This window comes from Equus caballus, chromosome 8, assembly GCF_041296265.1.
Source record: "Equus caballus isolate H_3958 breed thoroughbred chromosome 8, TB-T2T, whole genome shotgun sequence".
NCBI lineage: Eukaryota > Metazoa > Chordata > Mammalia > Perissodactyla > Equidae > Equus > Equus caballus.
In genome coordinates, this window is record NC_091691.1 from 11,601,977 (window position 1) to 11,622,886 (window position 20,910).

The window sequence follows — 20,910 nt, forward strand, 5'->3', positions numbered from 1 at the left end:
ACCAAAATGGAAAATGCACATTTAACCACTGCGCCACTGGGCCGGCCTCTAGAAATTTTAATATTAAGTGTTTTTTGTATCTTTGTGAATGAAGAATAATCAAAAACATATTTTAAAAACTTAAGACCTCCTTTAAAATTGGCTAAAAACTCTTAAAATTAATGGAACCATTAACATAACTGTTAAGTGCTCCATATGAGAACATATTTTGAGAACACTTTCATTTCATAATCTTTTCACTCTATTCCCTCATCTTTGGTAGTTCAGAACTGAGGGCCAAATAGAACACAAATTAATTAAAAACACAAAATTACACAATTTCATCTTTGCATTTTAAAAAACACAAATCAATTTTGGCATGTTTACAAACAAACGCACACTTCTACAATGGGTTCATTTTGAGTCTTCATCCTTTTGGGTAACCCTCAAAATGCTTTAGGCTCACAAGACAGACATGAGTCATCGATCTCTAGGGAAAAAAATTATCCTACCTTCTTTAATTATCCACATTTTAAAATAACATTTACTCCCCAAAATAAAGCTTATCAGTAGAAACACTTCAACGCAGTCTTATTTTAGGTCTAAATGGGTCGTAATTTCTGAGTGGTACGGAACAAAAATACCAACCATAAGCTTTTCTATAAGCTTACGGGAAAGAGCAACAGTCATTGTCTAGATTAGCATGTTGCTTAAAGATCGCTGTGTGATCTAAAATAATATTAGGGCCTAAGAAGGTCTAAACATTCTTGATTTTGTTCCAAGCACACGCCACGGCGACAGTAGCAAAAGGACGTGGTTCACTCACCCTCTCAGAAGTTTGAACAGCATGCAACCCAGGGAGAACCAGTCGGCACTGCTGTCATACGCCGTCCCCTTCTGGAGCACCTCGGGAGCCATGTACCCATGGGTGCCACTAGGGGGAAGAAAGCAGACAGGCGGTTACTGGAGGAAACGTTAACGGCTCATCAAGAGGTCGGGGCGTTCTTCATTCAATGGCAGCGACTGTGCACAAGGGAGCGGGGACGATGGCGCTTCCACCAGAACGACTCACGCAACGCCCAACGGGAAAACCACCTTTCTGTCTTAATTAGTACAGGAATTAATAGAAACAAATTGCCACACGAAATAAACATGAAACCCGCGAGGTCCTCAGGCTCGGAGGTGAAATATGAATCACATCAGTCCTTCTCCACCACGGCCACGAGGAGCCAAAGGTCTCCTGGGTGGTCGGGAGCTCTCACGGGAGATCTGCGGGGTTGGGGACAGTGAGCAGGCGACCACACCACCGTGTGATGGACCTTGAAGGGATGGGGACGTGCACTCCGGTGTGGCACCCCCCGCCCATGCTGAGGACCAAGGAAGTAGCCCCCGGCCTACCCGGTCAGTGACAGTCCCCAAAGGAGTGAGGAAGAAGGGGGGGCACAAGCCGACAGGTACAAGATGGAGAAATCGTGTCAGGTTTTAAAAGCTGCCGACAGGTTCAAGGACTCAGCTGAGCAAACACGAAGACAATTTTCAGGGAGCAGAGACAAATCACTAGAGAGGACACCATTTTAGAAATACTCCACGCTGTCTGCAACCTGTCAGTCCCTTCCCGTTCCGACTGCCACCCCTCCTTAAGGATCTGGGCAGGCACCGTTCCATCTCGAAGAGCGAGAGGCGGCCCGCGGGGAAGTGACAAGACGCAGCCTGAAAGGGCCCCACACAGGCCCCCCCGGCCGCCCTGCATGCTCCCACGCTTCACTGAGAAAACGGGTGGCAACACCTCCGCCCCACAGGGCGGCCGCGGGGATTACACAGACGCGTTGGGTTTAGCAAAGTGTGGGCATCTAAAAACCCAACCCGTGCCAGGGATTTCAATCTCTATTCTTATTGCGTTACAATCATTTTTAATTTCCTTATAGGAACAACGAGGATCTGCTCAGCAAAGCGATCCTCCATCTTTAAAGATCCTGGATCAGCTCTGGGCCCGGCACCGTCTGCCTTAGAGTCCTACTCTGAACAAACAGTGAAGACAGGCGCTGGTCCAGGACTCAGAAAAGCTCCACCATCCAGAACCTAGAGCAGGAGGTCACGGAGCCATGCTGAGAGCACGGGCGACGTCCCTGAGGGCCAGGCGGCCAAACCACTTTCTGGGAAGGTTTAATTTCAGCGTTGCCGCGGAAAACCTCTGCGGTGACCTTTGAATCTGAGATTGTGGGGATCAAAACCCAATTGTGGAATGGGAAGATACGGACAAGGATAGTGACAACGGGTTCATGCAGATCAGACCTGTAAGCTGACACAGGACGCATGAGAGCAGAACACCGCGCGCCTGCCACTGTGGGGTTCTGCTTCTGCTCACACGGCAGCCACGAGCATGTCCTGACGTTTCCCCTGGAGATCTGCACCACGATTAATACGGAAACAGCACCTGAACGTCTGCAGACACGCGACGTGAGACGCGGCTCTGTGCTCTCCGATAAAGTAAGCAGGGACTCAAACTACATACAATGATCCGTTCAAGTCAATGCTTTTATTTTGAATTTTGTGGCTACTCCACAGTTAACTTTTAGTTTATGATAATTTGCTTCCATCAGTAAATGGACTCAAGTCAGGAACCTCACCCACACGCTGCTCTGTAGATGGGGCCGCACCGGGCGAGTGCCCAGATCACACCTACAGCTTTGAAAAGACCTGTGGAACCGGGTGAAATTCCGGCCAAAAATCTTTGGTACTAAGCAGATCACTTCAAAGCCTCGGGGAGTTTGCCCACATAGTGTAAGGAGCACGAGCTCTGGAGTCAGACAGAACTGGATTTTAATTCTAGCCCCACTATGTGCCAGGTAAGTGACCTTGTTCAAGTTACTTAATTTCTCTGAACCTCAGTTTCCATGCCACAAAAAGTAGATAATGATACCTATGACCTATGGGCTTTCTGTGACAATAATAAGATATTCAAAGCAGCTGGCCATGCGTGCCTGGGCGAGCAGTGGTCAGCTAATGACAGGACAAGGGCTGTGGCTGCTGGCACCGCTAGCCCACACACTGGGCCCCCCCTCCCCCCCGGCCCTGACAGGTTCCTGGGCTGCCGGCTCAGGAGGGCAGCGATCCTCTGTCTTGGTCACCACTGCACAGTCACAGCGCCAGCCCCTGGCACACAGCCAACGTTAAATAAACACCTGCCGTGCGAATTAGCTGACAACACTCACGACTGTCACGTCAAGGAAACATCATGATCATCTCGTCTTTATGGGGAGAAGAACGAGGCTGGCACAGTGGGAGGGAGGGTTCAAACCCAGAGCTGCGGACTCGAAAGCCTCTGTTCTCGGCCACAGCACGCCTCCTTTCCTTAAAAAATGGGCATTTCATAGTGCGTTCATCCTTTTTAAGTAGTGGCCCCGCTCTCGTCATTTGAACATGGAAACCAACCTTCCCAACCTCATCCCCTCACAGACGCTGGTCAAACCCGGCACACCCCGCCCACCTCTCAGAGCCGACAAGGGAATCACAGAGAGAGGTGGGAGCGGCTCTGTAAGAAAACAAACAACCCCACACCCGAAAGTTAATTCCTTTACAAGACTAAGTCTTATGAGCTCTTGGATTCGTATTCAGTTGTGACTACACTAAATGGAAGAAATTAGCATACGAAATAGCTGTGGCATTAAAAATTCAAATGACTCTCTTAAAAAATGTCTAACGAACTCCCTAGGAGAAGCTTATACAAGCAGAGGTTCTGGCCTAATAACTGTAAAGTGCTGGCAAAATGCTAATGCTTTTATCACCATATCCCAGATTCTGTAGAAAGAACCGTGTTTACAGAGACGGCGCGATTCACTGTTAACATCTGATCAGGGCTCTAAAAGGCGGCTCTGCTTTAAGCAGCCCCTCGAAAAGGATTGAAATTCAGAACCGCTTGACTTCTGAGAAGCATCTGCCGCTTTTCTGCACGGCTGCGGGAAATGAGGCTCCTGGGAGATTTTTTAAGAGCATTCAACACGGAGAGGAACATTAGCTCTCTGTTAAGCGTAATTTTAAAAGGTTCAGTGCTAAGAATGATAAATTTAAAAAGCAAAAATAAAGCAAAGGTCATCTGTTTTTCCGCAAGCTGCCCACCTGCCCACACTTTCCAACCAGATAAACTGATACCAAAGAAAGAGAAACGAAAGCCAGGACGCATCCTGTGCTGTTTCTGGAGAGGGCTGGGACAGCCACCTTAGAATCCTGCAGTCACTGTAACAACCCCGGCTTCAGGGAAGTCCTCAGGCCAGTGACAACGCGCGCTGATCAAGCTGGGCCATGGCCAGAGGTAGTTCAGGCTGAGGACAGGTCAGCTGCTGGCCGAGGGCTGCGGCGTCAGGAAGTTTCTTCCACACGGTCGTTTTAGAGGCCTGATGTAATACTCAAATCTAACAACATGACCTGCAAGCTTGAACTGCAAGTAGACGATTTGGTTTTTTAATTAAAAAAAGACAGATTCCTAATTTCTCTTCAGAAAAATAGAAGCCACTCTGAAAAGGAAGGAAAAAGTAGATGGAGAGAGAAACTTGACCTCCGGGCCTTCCTTGGAGGGCTGCTTTCACAGCTTCCATGACACGTGGCCTTTTCCACTTCTCCTCATGACAACTTTCAGGCACTTATCATTACCTCTACTTTACAGAAGAAGAGACCGAGGGTCACAGAGGTAAGGTGACCAACTCAGGGTCACACAGCCAGTGTGAATTTGGGCGTCTTGCTGAGACCCCTCCTTCCCACAGACCACCCTGGCCCCTGAGCCCTTTGCTGTGGGTCTGTCCACACTTCCCCCAGACAGCAAGAGAAAGTGCCCCACCCTCGTGTCCTCCCACACCCCGGGACATGGGGTCTTCCCCCAACCAGGCATCATCACATATTGAAATCACCAATGGCAAGAAAAAGTTGGGGGAACACACGACCAGGTCAGGGTCTGAGTGAATAAACGAGTGGCCTCAGAGAAACGACAGCAAGCAGTCAATGCACTACTCACACGCTGGCGTGTGGCTTCTTTTTGGAAAAATCACAGGCCAGGCCGAGATCTGATATCCGCACGTGTCCGTGTTCGTCCAAGAGGATGTTTGCGGGCTAGAGAGAAAGAGAAGATGATCTTCAAGAGTTCCCAAAATGCCTGGTGGCTTCAAGAACTTCTAAAACGACAGGCACACGTATTTTACTGTTTCACCACAGTCTGTTCCTAAACACCAATGCTAGCTTATATTATCACACCCAGGGAGGGCGTGACACTGAGAATAGTGTTTTTCATGCTAATTTCAGCAGGAAAATGGTAATGACAGAAGCGAAGGATTCTACTCGTTCAACACTTCACCACAGTTGAAAGCTCGTCCTTCTCACGCCAAGAACAGCGATCTGGCCAGGACAGCGGCCTGTCCACAGAGCGGGTGAGGCCGCCAGCTTCTTGGCTTTGGTCAAGGACTTCGGAGAGGAAGGCCACCAAGCACAGAACAGAAAGAAATCTTGCGGGAATGTACAAACGCTGACCTAAGAGACCAAAAGTATTCCGCAGGGCCACACCAATCCCGATAAATGTCATTTCTGTTTGCTGGTACGTCACCAACCCAGGGCTCGACCAAATGACCAAATACAATTTTGACCGCAACTCTGATGAAATGTGTCCATTAAGATTAGATTTACTCAGCATAATCACGGCAAACAAAGCTCCTCTCTCTAACATACACTGAATTATAGTCATCTTAATGATATTTTTCTGCTGGAGATCAACTATTGTTTTCCTTGAAATAAAAATAATGCCATGCTATTATAAAAATGAGGCATGAATAATCATGAGTGACTAGAATTAAGTTTGAATAGAAATTAAGCCCGCTGCGCACTAAATAGCTTGGAAAACAAAAATACAGCATAAAGATGATTAGAAACCGGTTATAGATTTAAATTAAAATGTATTACAATAGCATTTCACGGGCCTTCAGCATGCATTTCACTCTTCTGCAAAAATCACATGAGGAAATAAAATGTCATGTGCCAAGCAGCGTCTAATTATTTCTAGTTCGATGAAAATACATTTTTTCCTCTTTATGTTCATATGGAACTAAGGGAATAATTCTTTAACCTTGAAGAAAGCTTCAAAATTTACAAACATTTTGTGAAAAAAATATTAGGCTCGAAAATAAAATATAATATTTTAGATTCTTAAAGGGGAACCTTAAAAAGCTAATGCAAAACATATTAGCTCCTTAGAGAAAGGAACGCAATCTGTACATTTCAGTTGGGACATTTCAGCTGGTTTCCTTGGGTTCATTCAAAAAGGAATCTGCGACAGGAGGCAAACACATGCTCCTACTGGGAAACTGCCACTCCTGTCATTGTTCTTCTCATTATTTACACATTTATGCATCTGCATGAGCATTTCTACATCCTGTCAGGGTCCCCTTTATCCCTCCCCCGTCTGCAGACCGCTGGCTGGATGAGTGACACCACTGATGCACGGAGCGAAGTCCTACCTCCCCCATTAACACAGAACCCGGGTCCCAGCACCAAGGTCTGGAAGGGAGGAACTCGGAATAGACTGAATGCATTTTCTCAATCCAGTGAGGTTTTCAAGAGAACGAGAACAGAAGCCCAAGCACAGCAGTCTCGGGCTACGAGCTGGATCTAAAAATCTAGCAGTGATTTTCAAGGCAGTCTCAAAACAGCATCAAGCTCTGAGAGTGGCGACTGGGGGAAGTTCTGCAGGCTGATCGGCAGCCCCGCCCCGCTGGATCAGCCTGGCCTCAGATGAGTTACGACCCAGCCACGTGATGTCTTGGTTCACCGCGGTCTAAGCCCCGGGTGAGACGCATGGTCTCTGCTCGTTCATCTTTGTACCTCTCCGGTTCTAACACAGAGCCATGGCCAAATCAGCTGCTTAGTGACCTTTAAGTGAATTACAATTAATTGTAAAATGGAAGACACCAAGAATGCCTACCCTGCTTTTCGTCAATTAACCCAGGAAAATGTCTGAGTTAGTGCATGAGCTGTACCAGGCACTGTAGCAGGCACTGAGGGACAGTGACGACTGGGGTGGACACGAGGTCCCAGAACAGAGTGTGCAGTCTGTAGGAGGCCCACAGACGAAGATGTCATCGGGGCTGAGATGAGGAAGATGACAGGATGCAACGAAAGAGAGACCACAACACGGACTGCACGGGTCCAGCAGACAGAGCGAGTGTGCGAACGGCCTCACCTTCAGATCCCTGTAGACGACAAACCGGTTGTGCATGTGCTCCAGCCCCAGGATGATCTCCGTGGCATAGAACCGCATCTCCTTCTCAGAAAAGACCCCGTGCTGTGAAAGGTGATAGTGCAAATCGCCCCCTGCAATCAGAGACGCCCGATTTAATGCAAAGCGTGTTCATTTAAAGGGAACAAAAACCGCTGTCCTCCTGAATAGTTAGGACGCGGCAAAAAAGGTCAACTGTGCTTCGGCTTTGTCTCTATGCCTCTCTCTGGTTTCTGCAGTTTGACAAGACACTGTAAAAATTATAGCGAAAACTTCAACATTGAGAAGACTGGACGTAGCAATGACCGGGATGATATACAACAAAGTGACCCGTCTCGGGCTGGCAGCGCGGCTCCCAGACGCACCATCCCAGGCTGCGCTGAGCTACTGTGCTCCGATTGCTTAAGTCCTGTCTACTAACCAAACCGACCTACGCAGTGATCTAGTGCGCGGCTCAGCGACTGGCTCTGTGGGCAATACACGAATAAATAAACAAACTGATTATACGGAGAGATATTCGATAACGCAAATACAGCTAAATTTTAACTGGTAAAATCCAGGAGGCAGGTATTTGTGAGTGCCCAGGAGTTCTTTCAATTTTGATATATGTTTGAAATTTTTCGTAAGAAAATGTCGGAAAATGTAAACAGTCAGGCAGCCTAAAGTTACAGAGACAGAAAATGCCACCAACAGGGTAAGGAAACATTTTATAAACTGTAAGGGAAAAGCTTCTATTGATCTATAAAAGTTAGTGTGTGTCCAACCTTACTGCCCTGGCTTTACAAGACTCCTCTCTTTCACAGGCATGCACTTCTGCGAACTACGACCAGAACAAGATGTAAAAGGTCTCCAGCATCCCAGAAGGGCCCTTGCCAGTTAGTACCTCGGCTCCCGGCCCCTGGTCAGCAAAGGGGACCCTACTCTCGCCTCTCCCACCGTCGATTAGTTCTGCCTGTTCTGACAGTCACGTCAGTCGGAACACACAGCCTAGATGCTGCCGTGTCTGATTCTTTCACTGTTGTGTCTGTGAAATTCCTTCATGTTAAATCAAGCGCTCAAAACACAATAAAACTTCAAATGAACTTCAAAAAAACCTAGGTATTCCATTTGTTGAACTGTATGCCTCTTTATTTTAGTTCTTGTTACTAAAAACCCTTTGAACACATACCATGCTGCTTTCTAGTATTAGAAACTACTTTTCTAGCTATAAAGTTTTCGGCACTCTCGGGGTCACTATGCCTAGTTCAAAAGTTCAACTTATAGTACTGCAGGTTTCGAAGGGGCAAGAGATTGGGCAAAAATCTGCACTGGCCCAAAGTCAGTCCTTCCAAGTTGGTTTTTAAATACATTTCTGTCTTTGGCCTTTATTATGACGATGCATTTCATTCCTAAAAGTTGGGGGGTCAGGAAACAAGCTTATTAAAGATCTAGGCCAGCTGTATTCCAGAAAATTGAGCTTCACTATAAGTGTTTTATGAAAATCTTTTCTAGAAAATGCAACTTCCTGGGGAGAGATGAGGAAGGCCAGAGGGAAACTGCAGTCAATATTTTTAAACGAATTTTAACTGAAAATGGAAGAGTCAAAGGTTTCCTTAAACTTCAGGGGGAACCTCATTATCTGAAAGAGCCGAAGTGCCAGTGTGCCTAAATTAACGCATGCTGAGCTTTCACAGCGTGGCGACGTGTGTGAGTGTCTCCAGACTTCCCGAGTGTGGCTTACCGTTCATCAGATCCAGGATGAAGCAGAGTTTATCCGGAGTGTGGAAGGCGTAGGTCATACAGACGATGAAAGGACAATCCTAGAGTGAAGAAAACAAGTGCATAAGAAAAGCAAAAGCTGTCGTGGAAAGCGTATCTGCCACCAAACACCATGTGTAGATTTTTCCCCACACCACTGCCCTACCCATCGAGTACAGACACCCACGTGGTAACTTTAACAGCCGCAGTAAAACGCATCTGGTTACTGATAAAATAAACAGAGACATAACAGCACCAATTGGAGCAAACTCGAAGGTTCTCTCTCACTCGGATTCAATCTTGACTCTTCTATCTACATCTTCCAAAAACTCAGATTTTACAGGAAAATATTACTGCCTCTTTTTGCTGGTCTACATTTTGGTTCTGGCTAGTCAAATATCCATTTCAATCTCTGATTCTGAAGTTGGAAAAACCATACCACGGGAGGAAAAATGTCATCTGTATTATCGTCTTGAAACATTCAGAATAAACACGGAATTAAATTAGCTTCTGAAAGTGGAAAAAAATACCAGGGTCAGGAACTGAATAACTCAATTGCAAAGATGTCAGTTTTCCCCAAATTAATCTAGTTTACATGCAATGGTAATTAAAATGAAAATTTACAAGCAGATTCTAAAATTTATATGGAAATGTAAGCAGCCAAGAAAAGTTCAGATATTCTTGAAGAAAAACAAACCTGGGAAATTTATAGTGCAAGAAATGGACTTATTATAAAACAAAAGTAATTCAGACAGTGTGGTCTTAGCCCAAGGACAGACAATTAAGCCTAAGGAACAGAACAGAGCATCCTGAAAGAGACCCGCACATAAAGGGTCGTTTGATGTGTGATAAAGTGACACAACAGGGCAGGGGGAAAGGACGACCTTTCCAATCAGCAATGCTGGAGCAGTGGGATATCTGTACAATAAATATGAACACTGACCCCTACTTCACACCACACGCTGAAATCAACTCCAGGTAGATACTGATCTAAATGAGCAACGTAAAGCAAGAAAACTTCTGGAAGAAGAAAAAAAAGAACATCTCCATGATCTTAGGGTAAGTAAAGATTTCTTAAATGTGCCACAAAAAGCACTAACCATAAAAACATTGATAAACTAGACTAAAATAAAACAAAAAACTTCCGTTCATCACATGACACCATTAAGAGGGTGAAAAGACAAGCCACAGAATGGAAGAAGATATTTACAATCCATAAACACACAAAGGACTCATATCTAGAATATATAAAGAACTCTTACAAATCAATAAAGAAAAAGTCAAACAACCCAACAGAAAAACAGCAAAAATAATAATAATAAAAAGTAGGCACCTTACATAACAGGATACTCTAGGGCGGGCAAGCCCATATGAACAGATGCTCAACCTCAGCTGTCCCCAAGGAAATGCAAATTAAAATCACAACGGGCTGTCACTAAAACCCAAGAGAATAGCTAAAACTTAAAAAACCGACAATATCAAGTGTTGGAAAGATAAGGAGTAAATGAAACTTTCATATGCTGCTGCTAGGAGTGTCCAACGGTACCACCAGTTTTGAAAGCTGTTTGGTGGTATCTCCTAAAGCTGAGCGCCACCTGCAAACCCCACGACCCAGAGATTCCACTCAGGGTACCCACCTCACAGCAGTGTGTACTGACATGCACCAGAGGAACTGCTCGAGAATGTTCCTCGTAGCACTATTCGAAACAGCCCAAACCAGGAGACAGCCCCAGTGTCCACCAACAGTGGGATGGATACATAAATTGTGGCCTCTTTATGCAATGGAATATTCTAGAGCAGGGCAGCAAACCTTGTAGGAAGGGCCAAACAAGTAAATATTTCAGGCTTCGCAGGCCCCATACAGCCTCTGTCATATATTCTTCTTTTCTTTACAATCCTTTGAAAACATAAAAATCATCCTTCGTTCATGGACTGTACCAAAAAAGGCCGCAAGCCAGACTTGGTCCGCGGGCCACTCCTAACTTGCTGTCCCCTGTATTTAGTCACAGAATGCACTAGAGTTTTGGTGGTGAACACGAAGTAGTCTACACAGAAGCTGAAATACAATGTTGTACACCTGAAATGGATAGAACATTACAAACCAAGGTGACCTCAGTTAAAAAAAAGACAGAAGGCACTATTGCCGTGTGCAACAACACAGACGAACCTCACAAGGAAGGCTGAGTGAGAAGCCAGACACAAAAGAGAACGCTTACACGAAGTTCAAACCCAGGCTGAGCTAAATTAACGGTGCTAGGAACCTGGGTGGTAGTTAGCTCGGGTGTGGGGCGGGGCGAGTGATGGAAGGGGTAGGCTTCTGGAACACCAGTAACTTTCCACCTCTCGATCTGGTGCTGGAGACACACGCACGTGTTCCCTTGTGGAAATCCATCGTGCTTTGCCAGAACTACCAGGCCTATTTAGATTCTTTCTATACAGCGAACACTTGCCACTCCACCGATTCAACTAAAAAATGGCATAAAATATCTATATCCACTTTCTCAACAGAAACAAAGAATTACTAACTTCCACAGAAAAGATTCAAGTTTCAACAGAATAATCTATAAACAGAACTGGCATTGTTCAACGGTCTGTATTAACGGCCTACAGATAAATTGGAGCTAACATATTCCTATACGCTAAAGATTCATGAACTTGAATTCAATTTCCATAAATCTTCTGGAGGAAATTGCTCCAGAATGAACTACAAAATTCATTTTGCGGTTACCTGGTTTTCCTTAGAGTTCTGTTGAGATGGTGTTCATTTTTACTGATTTCAAGATTTATTTTGCTTGAAAATAAGTGAAACAAGGGTGCTATCCCTTTTCTTTTAAAAGCCCTGTGGCCTTCCTGGGCACCACCCCACTGGGAACCCACCTGTTTCACCAGAAGTTTCTAAAAGCCCGCTGCAGGCGCTCATTCTGCTCCTTCCTGAATGGGGTTCCCCACAAATCTGGTTCCTGATCTGATAGCAAACTGACCTAGAGAGAAGCGGGTGGACCCAGAACTTAGCACAGCCGGGGTCTTTCCCAGCTTGAGAGGGCACCACACTCACATCTCCACGGGGACAAGCAGACCCCGCCAAGGGGGATTTCCACACACGATGGTATACAATCCTTCTAACAACAGCCCTGAGAGAATGGCAAAAGAGTCAAGTATTCTTAAGACATGATGTTACTGGATGGGACGTGAATTGTAAATTGGGAATCATAGGCCACCTGAGCAAGAAGGGGTCTCACCAAAAAAAAAAAAAAAATCACTTGGTTGGACTTCTTAAAGACAAGGAAACTAAGCCCCCCAAAAGGGAAATGACTTGGTTGAGGTCACAAAGAAATGTGGCAGCCAGCCAAGAGTCAACCCCCAGGTCCCCTGGCCTCTCCAGGGTTCTCTGATGCGAGGCTACTTATGAAGGCCAGGTTTCCATGGCGACAGAAAATAAAAGCTCGGTTAGAGGGCTAGGATTCAGTTCCTTCTACAGAACCCAAGGACTGCAATCTGCATGGCTCAGGCGCTGAGCAGACACTCTCCTGGGTCTCCTGTGGGGTCCGAGTCGCAAAGGACTGGATGGCGACCAACGTGGAAAAAGGGGCAGCAATGTAATGCCGGGGTTGATACAGTTCCCAAGATAATGCTGGTGAAGACGCTCTGCCTTCGTTAAAAATTAAAGGTCACCAAGAACTGGCAGATTTTCAGAGGCAAACCCTCAGCCAGGAGCCCTCTTCTTTGATTTCCTACCGGCAGGGAGCAAAACAGCTTGCATTCTGCAGGAACTCTGTAGAAAACTGTGATAAAATGGACGATGAAGCCGCTCCTGCAGAAAATTTCCCCACACCGCGGTGCAAGGAGTCTTTTCACACTCATCGTGCTGTCTTCCTCTTCAACACTCTTTGCTTCCAATGGCTCTAAGATTCTTAACAATCCTCAATACAGGCCTAGAAGGCTCTTCACGGTCTGCTCTGGACTCCGTCTTCATCTCGTGCTACTCGCCCCATCCCTTCAGGTCCAGCTACGCTGCCTCCCGTGAGGTCCTCAAACACTCCTCTGACTTCAGAGCAGCACCCTCGACGCCGTCTCCACCCGGTTAAACACCTTCCGAGCTGGGGGTACCTGTCCCTCACAGCCCCAGCCACGTGTTCCAGTTATGCACACATTTCTGAGCTTATCTGCATACTACCACCTTCTCGCTTTCTAGGCGGCTCTAGAACAGCAAGGGCCGAAGTCGAGCTCTGGGAGCCCCCACCTCGTGGCAGAGCGCCTGGCACCACCCAGACCCTCAAATACAGCTCAAGGACCAAGCGAGTCACCTCTGATGAACAGGAAGTGACTTATTTCAGGAACGTGCTGCCTGCCCTTCCAGCTATGGACATTCTCTACCTGGTTCTCAAACACGCAGATGCCCTTTTTTCTAGCCAAGAATTACAGAGTAAGAGGGGGGCAGTAGTTCCTGCTGTCTCTGGGGGAGGAGGGGTCGGAATGCTCAATTTGAGATTGACAGAAAAACAGACCTTCCAGTAAAAAGACAGCTGCGACGAGCGGCTGCAGTCCAGGCTCGTGCCATCCCCCAGGAGAGCGTGTTGACACGGGCTGACCAACCGTCTAACCAAATGCGGCAATTTTAGACTCAAGATCACCAAAAACCTCGAAACAGTGGCCTTTGATTAGCAAAACAATCTCCAAATAACTTTCCTACAACTCTTTTGCTTAAATTATGTATTTAGAAGTGACAAAATACTAAATAGTTTTGGCGTTTGAATAAAAAATATAAACAATTCTTTAGAATTAGTTCCAACCAGTAGGCCAATATAACCCCAATTTTTTCTTTGTCTTCATTCCCTTAGGGGCAAACCAGTGAGAATCTATACAACTACTCGACCACATTCTCCCTCACTTGAATACAACAAAAAAATGCTACATGAAAATTGTACGTATACTTTCCCAAAACCCAACATTTTTTTCCATAGGCTTTCTCGAGAAGAAAGACTAGGGTTTTGAGATAACTCATTAAAAATTAATATCTTAATAACCACTTACAATATGCAGTATGCACACATCCACATCTGAAATTTAAGACGAAGACGTTGCCAATGGAAACGAGAAGCCACTGCCATTCACACCGAGTCCAACACAAGGAGCAGGCTGCTCAGTTGCCATTGCAGCCAGCTAAAACCTTGGTCACACACACACAGGACAACTCTTATTTGAAATGCTTCACGTCCACAGGTTGGGAGGCAGACGCACATATTAGAAATTATTTATAGCGATGGCATTTTCATTTGTTATTGTTGAGCTAAATTATGATATTCTTTTGCTTCCACAGCAGATAGCCTTTCCAGAACCACTTAAAACTAACACCAGAATAATATAAACTACAATACACTAAATCGACGCGATAAAAACACGGAGCCCATAAAATGATAACGGGAGAGGAACAGTGGGGTGCCAGGAGTCCAGAGACGCTGGGCAAGGAAACGAGCCTCCTGGGTCTCAGGTTCCTCGCTTACTAGAGGAAAGGGGTTCTTGGATTCACCATGAAAATTTGATTTGTTCAAATCCTTTGGGTGAAGATGACCTTATTTAGCACCCAGCCAGGATACGCAGAGGGCCCCCCGCGTCTCACCATGTACAAACCCTCCTGGCTCAGTGTTTAACAGAAAACTCTCATGTGAGCTACACAGCATGCGACTGGCCACTCCATGTTCACTTCACGCCTTTCTTTCTAGATCCCAACTCCCCAGCCTCCTCGGAACACTGGATGGAAACAACCTGCGGGTGCACACAGGCGTGCCCAGGTCTCTGGGACACTGGGTTTTCCTGGATGTGTCCTTATGTGTACACTGGCGACGGTACAAATAAATCAGAGCCAAGCTTTGGGTCCTGGGGAACACCATTAACAGAAAAAGACATCAGAATGGGAAGCTGTTTGTCAAGTAAAGAAGACACAAAGTCAATGTTTACACGTGTGCTGAGCTAAAAATGAGAGCTGGACACGCAAACAAAACGTCCAACAGGTAGAAACACTGCTAGAAACGGACAGGGCCAAAGTCCACCGCAGGTCACAGCGGCCAAGTGCTGAGAAGATAAAATCACCTTCAAAGGACACACAGACTGGGGGCAACCCCAAAGGGACAACTCAGATTTGACTGGCCCACGTCGCTTCCTCTCCATTTATGAATGACAACAGCCACTTTTCTCTTCCTTTTTCTTCTCTGGGTTTCCTTCTCGGTCGATAACAGCCGATTCTTAATTATACTCAAGTGATTCTTTTCTTGTTGCTGTGATTATTTCCTGCCATCTCTGCAACCACACTTGCAAAGAAGGCAGGCATAAACAGGCAGTAAAGGGAGAAGTCGTGGGCGTGCGTAACGATGTCTAACTCCCAAATGAAACAGAGATAATATCTGAATTATACACTTCTCATATTAACTTAGAGATGCTGCTGCCTGCATTCTATCCATTCTAACCTACCCAAGAATTGGTTAGCCCCATAAGTCGCCAGAAAAAAAAAAAGCCTGCATTTTTAATAAATTGTTCTAAAACAAATAAATACAGAAAAGAAAAGCAATGCTCAAAACTGAATACTTACTCCTGTACTCACGAGAGACAACATAATCCTTTCATTTAAGGCTAATGTTTCTCCTTGTTTCATCTTGATCCTCTTCTTATCTAAGCATTTCATAGCATACCTAGAAACATACATATTATTGAAAAATCCACACCAAAAATATATCTATGCTGATTTAAGTAATACACATCATACTGGAGAAAATTTCTCAAGATTGGACAGCATTTTAAAAAAGCAAAATGGCACCCAAGTGCCATGCAAAAAACTTTTTTTTTTTTTTTTACTTCGCATGTATTAAGAAAAAAATCAGGGGCCGCAGTGGTTAAGTTCGCACATTCTGCTTTGGTGGTCCAGGGTTCGCCGGTTCAGACCCCGGGTGCAGACATGGCACCGCTTGGCAAGCCATGCTGTGGCAGGCGTCCCACATATAAAGTAGAGGAAGATGGGTATGGATGTTAGCTCAGGGCCAGTCTTCCTCAGCACAAAGAGGAGGATTGGCAGCAGATGTTAGCTCAGGGCTAATCTTCCTCAAAAGAAAAAAAAGTAAAAAAAAAAAAGAAAACAATCAACTCCCCCCTCCAGGAAGCAGAGCATCACCCACTCCTTGGTGTGGGCTGCACACAGTGACTTCCGTCCAAAGAGCAGAGTACGGAGGAGCCGGGACAGTAGCCGGAGAAGCCTGACAAGCACGACCTCAGCCAAGCGGTCAAGGTCAAGGTCAACCTCGACAGGCATGTTAATAACATGTACCCTTGATGTGATGTGATGAGAAGGGCACTTTACCTCTGGGGTCTTCCTTCCTAAAGACCGTAACCCCAGTGTAACTATGAGCAAAGCATCAGACAAACTCAAGCACAAACCTTCTACAACACACCGGACCAGAACCCCTGAGGGCCATCATGGCCACCAAAGACAAGTCTGAAAAACTGTCACCATCTACAGGAGCCAAGGAGACCTGATGACTAAACGTAACGTGGGATCCTGGAACAGAAGACTTTGGGTAGAAAACACAGAAATCTGAGTAAGGAGAGCCTTTGTTAATGATAATGTCTCAACACTGCTTCATTCGCTGTGACGAATGCAGGGTGAGGATCCTGGGCGTGGGGCATGTGGGACTCCCTGTGCTCTCTGGACCTTTTCTGTAAACCTAAAACTATTCTAAAATAAAAAGCTTATTTTTTTTAAAAAATCAAGCAGTAATTAAGATATTTCTATCATACATGAATGGAAGTTCCAGTTAAATAAAAGCATAAAGACGAATGTAAATAAATTCAGCGGAATACATTTTTTAGGTACTGCTCGTACCACTCTGTGTGTGTGTTGGGGGGGTGTAGGTATAATATTCAGCATTTAGGAACCGTGAACTTGGCGTGGTCAAGATTTTTTTTTTTTAAAGATTTTATTTTTTCCTTTTTCTTCCCAAAGCCCCCCAGCACATAGTTGTATATTCTTTGTTGTGGGTCCTTCTAGTTGTGGCATGTGGGACGCTGGCTCAGCGTGGTCTGATGAGCAGTGCCATGTCCGTGCCCAGGATTCGAACCAACAAAACACTGGGCCGCCTGCAGCGGAGCGCACGAACTTAACCACTCGGCCATGGGGCCAGCCCCAGTGGTCAAGATTTTATAAGGCTGCATGGGGCCAGCCCGGTGGCACAGCGGTTAAGTGCGCACGTTCCGCTTCTCAGCGGCCCAGGGTTCGCCAGTTTGGATCCTGGGTGTGGGCATGGCACTGCTTGGCAAAAGCCATGCTGTGGTAGGCGTCCCACATATAAAGTAGAGGAAGATGGGCATGGATGTTAGCTCAGGGTCAGTCTTCCTCAGCAAAAAGAGGAGGATTGGCAGTAGTTAACTCAGGGCTAATCTTCCTCAAAAAAAAAAAAGAAAGATTTTATAAGACTGCAGAGCGTGAGACTCTAAAACATCGGCGATCAATAAAAGGGGAAGGGAAAAACGTGTTCAAAAGAGCATGTTCTAAAATGCTATTTAATGGGTTTGTTTTTAATCTTGATACTTGTATTTCAAATAATAAAAAGAATCAATAAATTTTTATATTAAAGTTAGTTGCTAAGAAACAGTTGGCAACTTAAGAAATTTTGAAAACTTGGGACAAATTAATATGAAGGAAATACAGACGTTATTTTGGCATGCTCCGTAATCACAGGTTAAAGAGAGCAGGCTGTTCCACAGGACAACAGAAAGCTGAAAGGAAGATTTTTACAAGGGTTGCAGGGCCTTGAAAATTCTGTGCATGTGTAAAATTCTGCGTATAAATTCCCACTGACGGACTACTTCTTCAGGCCCCGGGATACCACAAAGACAGCTGTCCGGCTGAGGTAGAACACAGAACATCCACTTATTTCTAACTGCTCATAACTCAGAATGTCCTGACTTACAGTAAAACAGAGACAGATGTTCAAATTTGATGTTTTCATCCACTCCTCCAGGAGTTCTTTATAAAATATTCGTTGACGAGTCATTGATTTGCTCAATTATGGGATCAAATATGGAGAACACGGGGAGTGACGGGTTTTTTAAGTATTTACTTTTTATGATACAGAATTTTCAAAATGCTTCATACTGCTTCTGTCACCACCCTCCACCAGGATGGGGTTTAATAAAACCTTTAAGCCGCAGCCCAGCGCATACGGCTCACCCAGGCCCTGAGCCCTGAGAAAGCACGATGCCTGGACCAGGCTCCCCAGAGCAGGTGGCCGTCGGGTCCCTGAGGGGCTCAGGGCCAGCGCGCAGGGAACCAGGAGCCTGGAGACTCGGGGGGACACACTCAGGGACTCACAGGAGTGGGGCTTGGCCACTTTCTAGCTGAGTGCTGCTAAGTGTCTACCCTTAATCTATGAAATAAAAGACTATTTACCAAACGCTGGCTGTTTTTGAGAGTTAAGCGAACTAACAGTCGCTATTTGAAGAGACGACTTGATATTATTCGCCTCTACCACAGCATGTGTCAGATTAGACATCATAAACACCTTGACAAGCGGCAACGTGGAGTAAAACATAAACAAATTCAATGAAGTGTAACAAGTGATGGGTAAAACGTGTCATTTAGGATCAGAAAGTCTACTGTGCAAGTAAAGAACAGGGATGAATGTTTCCAGAAGCGACTGTTTGCTAATACTGTGGGATAGGCAGCGTTCTGAATGCTTTAGGGGGTATTATTTCTACAAAGTAGGTGTTTTAATTATTCGTAGTTTATAGGCTAGGATACAGAGGCTCCGAGGGGGCTCAAACTCAAGCCAGAGAGCGTGGAAGCTGCCTCCGACCTAGCCGGATGGCGCCAGGCCCGCCACTCTGGGTCACCAGGTTTTCCTGTCTCTGCACGACACCAGACTGCAGACACCTGGGGGCCAGGCATCGGGTTCGCCCTCCATGGGGTCCCCAAGCAGGAAGGCAGCAATGGGCAGAAATTAGCGAAGGTAAATTTCAGCCCCCAAATAATAAAAAGCATGCCAGCTGTGGGAGCCATCTGAAAATGGAAAGGCAAGGCCGTCATTGCCCACTCCCGGGAGGGAGCCAAGCCGAGGCTGAGTGACAGCCTGTGGGTGACACTGGGGCAGCAGGGGGAGTTGGGCGCTGAGTTCAGGGACCTCCGTCACTCCTTACGCTGACTCAACGATCTATAAACGAAGCTTCACAGACTATCCACCTTGCCATTGTCCTAACACGGCTGTTGCCTGGTTAAACTTGTAGTTCTGTTCTATTCTCTTTTGCTTTCAAAAATATGTTCACTTAAACTGCTTCTATATTAAAAAAAATTTTCCTCCCTCACTTAAGAACTCCATCACTCATCTTCCAGGAGACCTCACATCTGGCTCACGGCACTTCATTGCCTCGTACCAACTTCCCATAAGACAAACGACAGAGTAGAGTGACAGAGCCCCATGATCATGATCCTCGCAGCAGGGCGTCCTGCCCACCGGCACCCACCCGAGCTACTCATCGATGGGACCGACGTCTCCTGGAATGTTACATCACCCAAAACCGCATACGTTAATCAGAAGTGGGTCATTATTTAGAAGAGAATGTCTCTCTTCCATAAAGCAGAGAATTCTTTGCCTTATGACCCAGAGACCCCTTCCTGGTCACCTCTGGGTGCCTGGCTCCGCCCATGGCCTGAACCACTGTGTGCTCGTGATACCTGGTTACCGGGTGACTCCCCATTTGGCCCTAAGAGGCAGAGGTCTCAGCTTACTTTTCTCATTTACTATGCTTAACAAAATAGAGTCTATTTTCTTCTGGGGTAAATTACAGAAGCCAGATCGTGGGATTCCATATACTTATGTAGGCATTTTCTTTGGACACAAGCGTAAAATTCCAGTATTCCCAGCAAAATATATGAGCATAAAAGCTTACATTTTTCCAGTGTCTGCTTTCCTGCAGCCATACACTTCACCAAATCCTCCTCGTCCGATGATCCTATGGACGCTGAAATCATTCATGGTCAACTGCGAAGTGGAAATACAAAACAGAAACGTAAAACTGAATAAATATTAGGCGGTTGTTTTCATGCAAAACATACATAGTTGTTAAAATGGCAATTCTGACGTAGGGATCTGCCCCTTCCAAGAGTGATTCCTCGAACTGAGAGATGAGACGCACAAGGCAGCAAGACTTTCTAGAACCTTCTTCTGCTCCACTCTCAAAATGCACAAAACAGAGGCAAGTGGGAAGATGACAGAGTGGGAGTCAAGTGTGACTGTTTTTTCAGTCTCATAAATCTTAGATGACAAGACACATACCTTGAAGATAAGTGAGGGTGAAATTTCTAGTCAAAATGAAAAGCGACCTTAGCTAGCCTGAAGCCAAAAGTCTGGGAAGGGTCCAGCAATTCCAGGAACCGTCACGGTCGAAGACAAGTGTACGTCAAGGGCTTCTGTGTTTTCATAACAGTGGGCCATACGATGAGTGAACGCAACGGATGCTGGCCACGTGAATTTTTTATCGATAACATCAGTGAACAGAGAGGACTCGTGCTGGGCATGTGAGCATGAACAAGACTAAGTGCGAGCAAAGTACATACAGAGGCTTTATTCATAAGCGTTTTCCTTTTGTCAGTAGCCTCTCAGTTATGTCCTGCTCCATAAGCGGTTTTAATAGCACTTGACGGAACAGAGGAGACAGCGCGTCCTACGTTCATGGTAAGAGGCCGTCGGACAACAGCAAATGCCTCCTCGTTTACGTATCCTGGCAAGTTAAGGGTCAGATTCTTGAAGGGTTCCCCAACAACCCTTCAAACATCACGGCCGCGGCCCAGGTGGAGCGTTTCACCCAAAAACTTCATGTTTGATGCTCAGAGGACACGGAGACATGAGGACACCAGGTGTGAAGGGGCATAAGCATAACAAAAATCCACAGCAGACATAAGG

The 20,910-nt window shown here is 45.8% G+C and overlaps 1 protein-coding gene across 15 annotated transcripts in view; it reads right to left on the reverse strand.

The window, feature by feature from the left end:
- Positions 1–20,910, reverse strand: part of GRK3 (G protein-coupled receptor kinase 3) — a 129,670-nt gene that overhangs the window by 32,939 nt on the left and 75,821 nt on the right. For all 15 annotated transcript variants that reach the window (XM_070275120.1, XM_070275123.1, XM_070275125.1 and 12 more), the window contains 6 exon segments: positions 19,898–19,989; positions 15,552–15,651; positions 8,952–9,030; positions 7,196–7,326; positions 4,985–5,079; positions 806–913 (listed from right to left, as the gene is read on the reverse strand). In XM_070275120.1, the coding sequence (XP_070131221.1) occupies positions 806–913; positions 4,985–5,079; positions 7,196–7,326; positions 8,952–9,030; positions 15,552–15,651; positions 19,898–19,989 (605 nt within the window).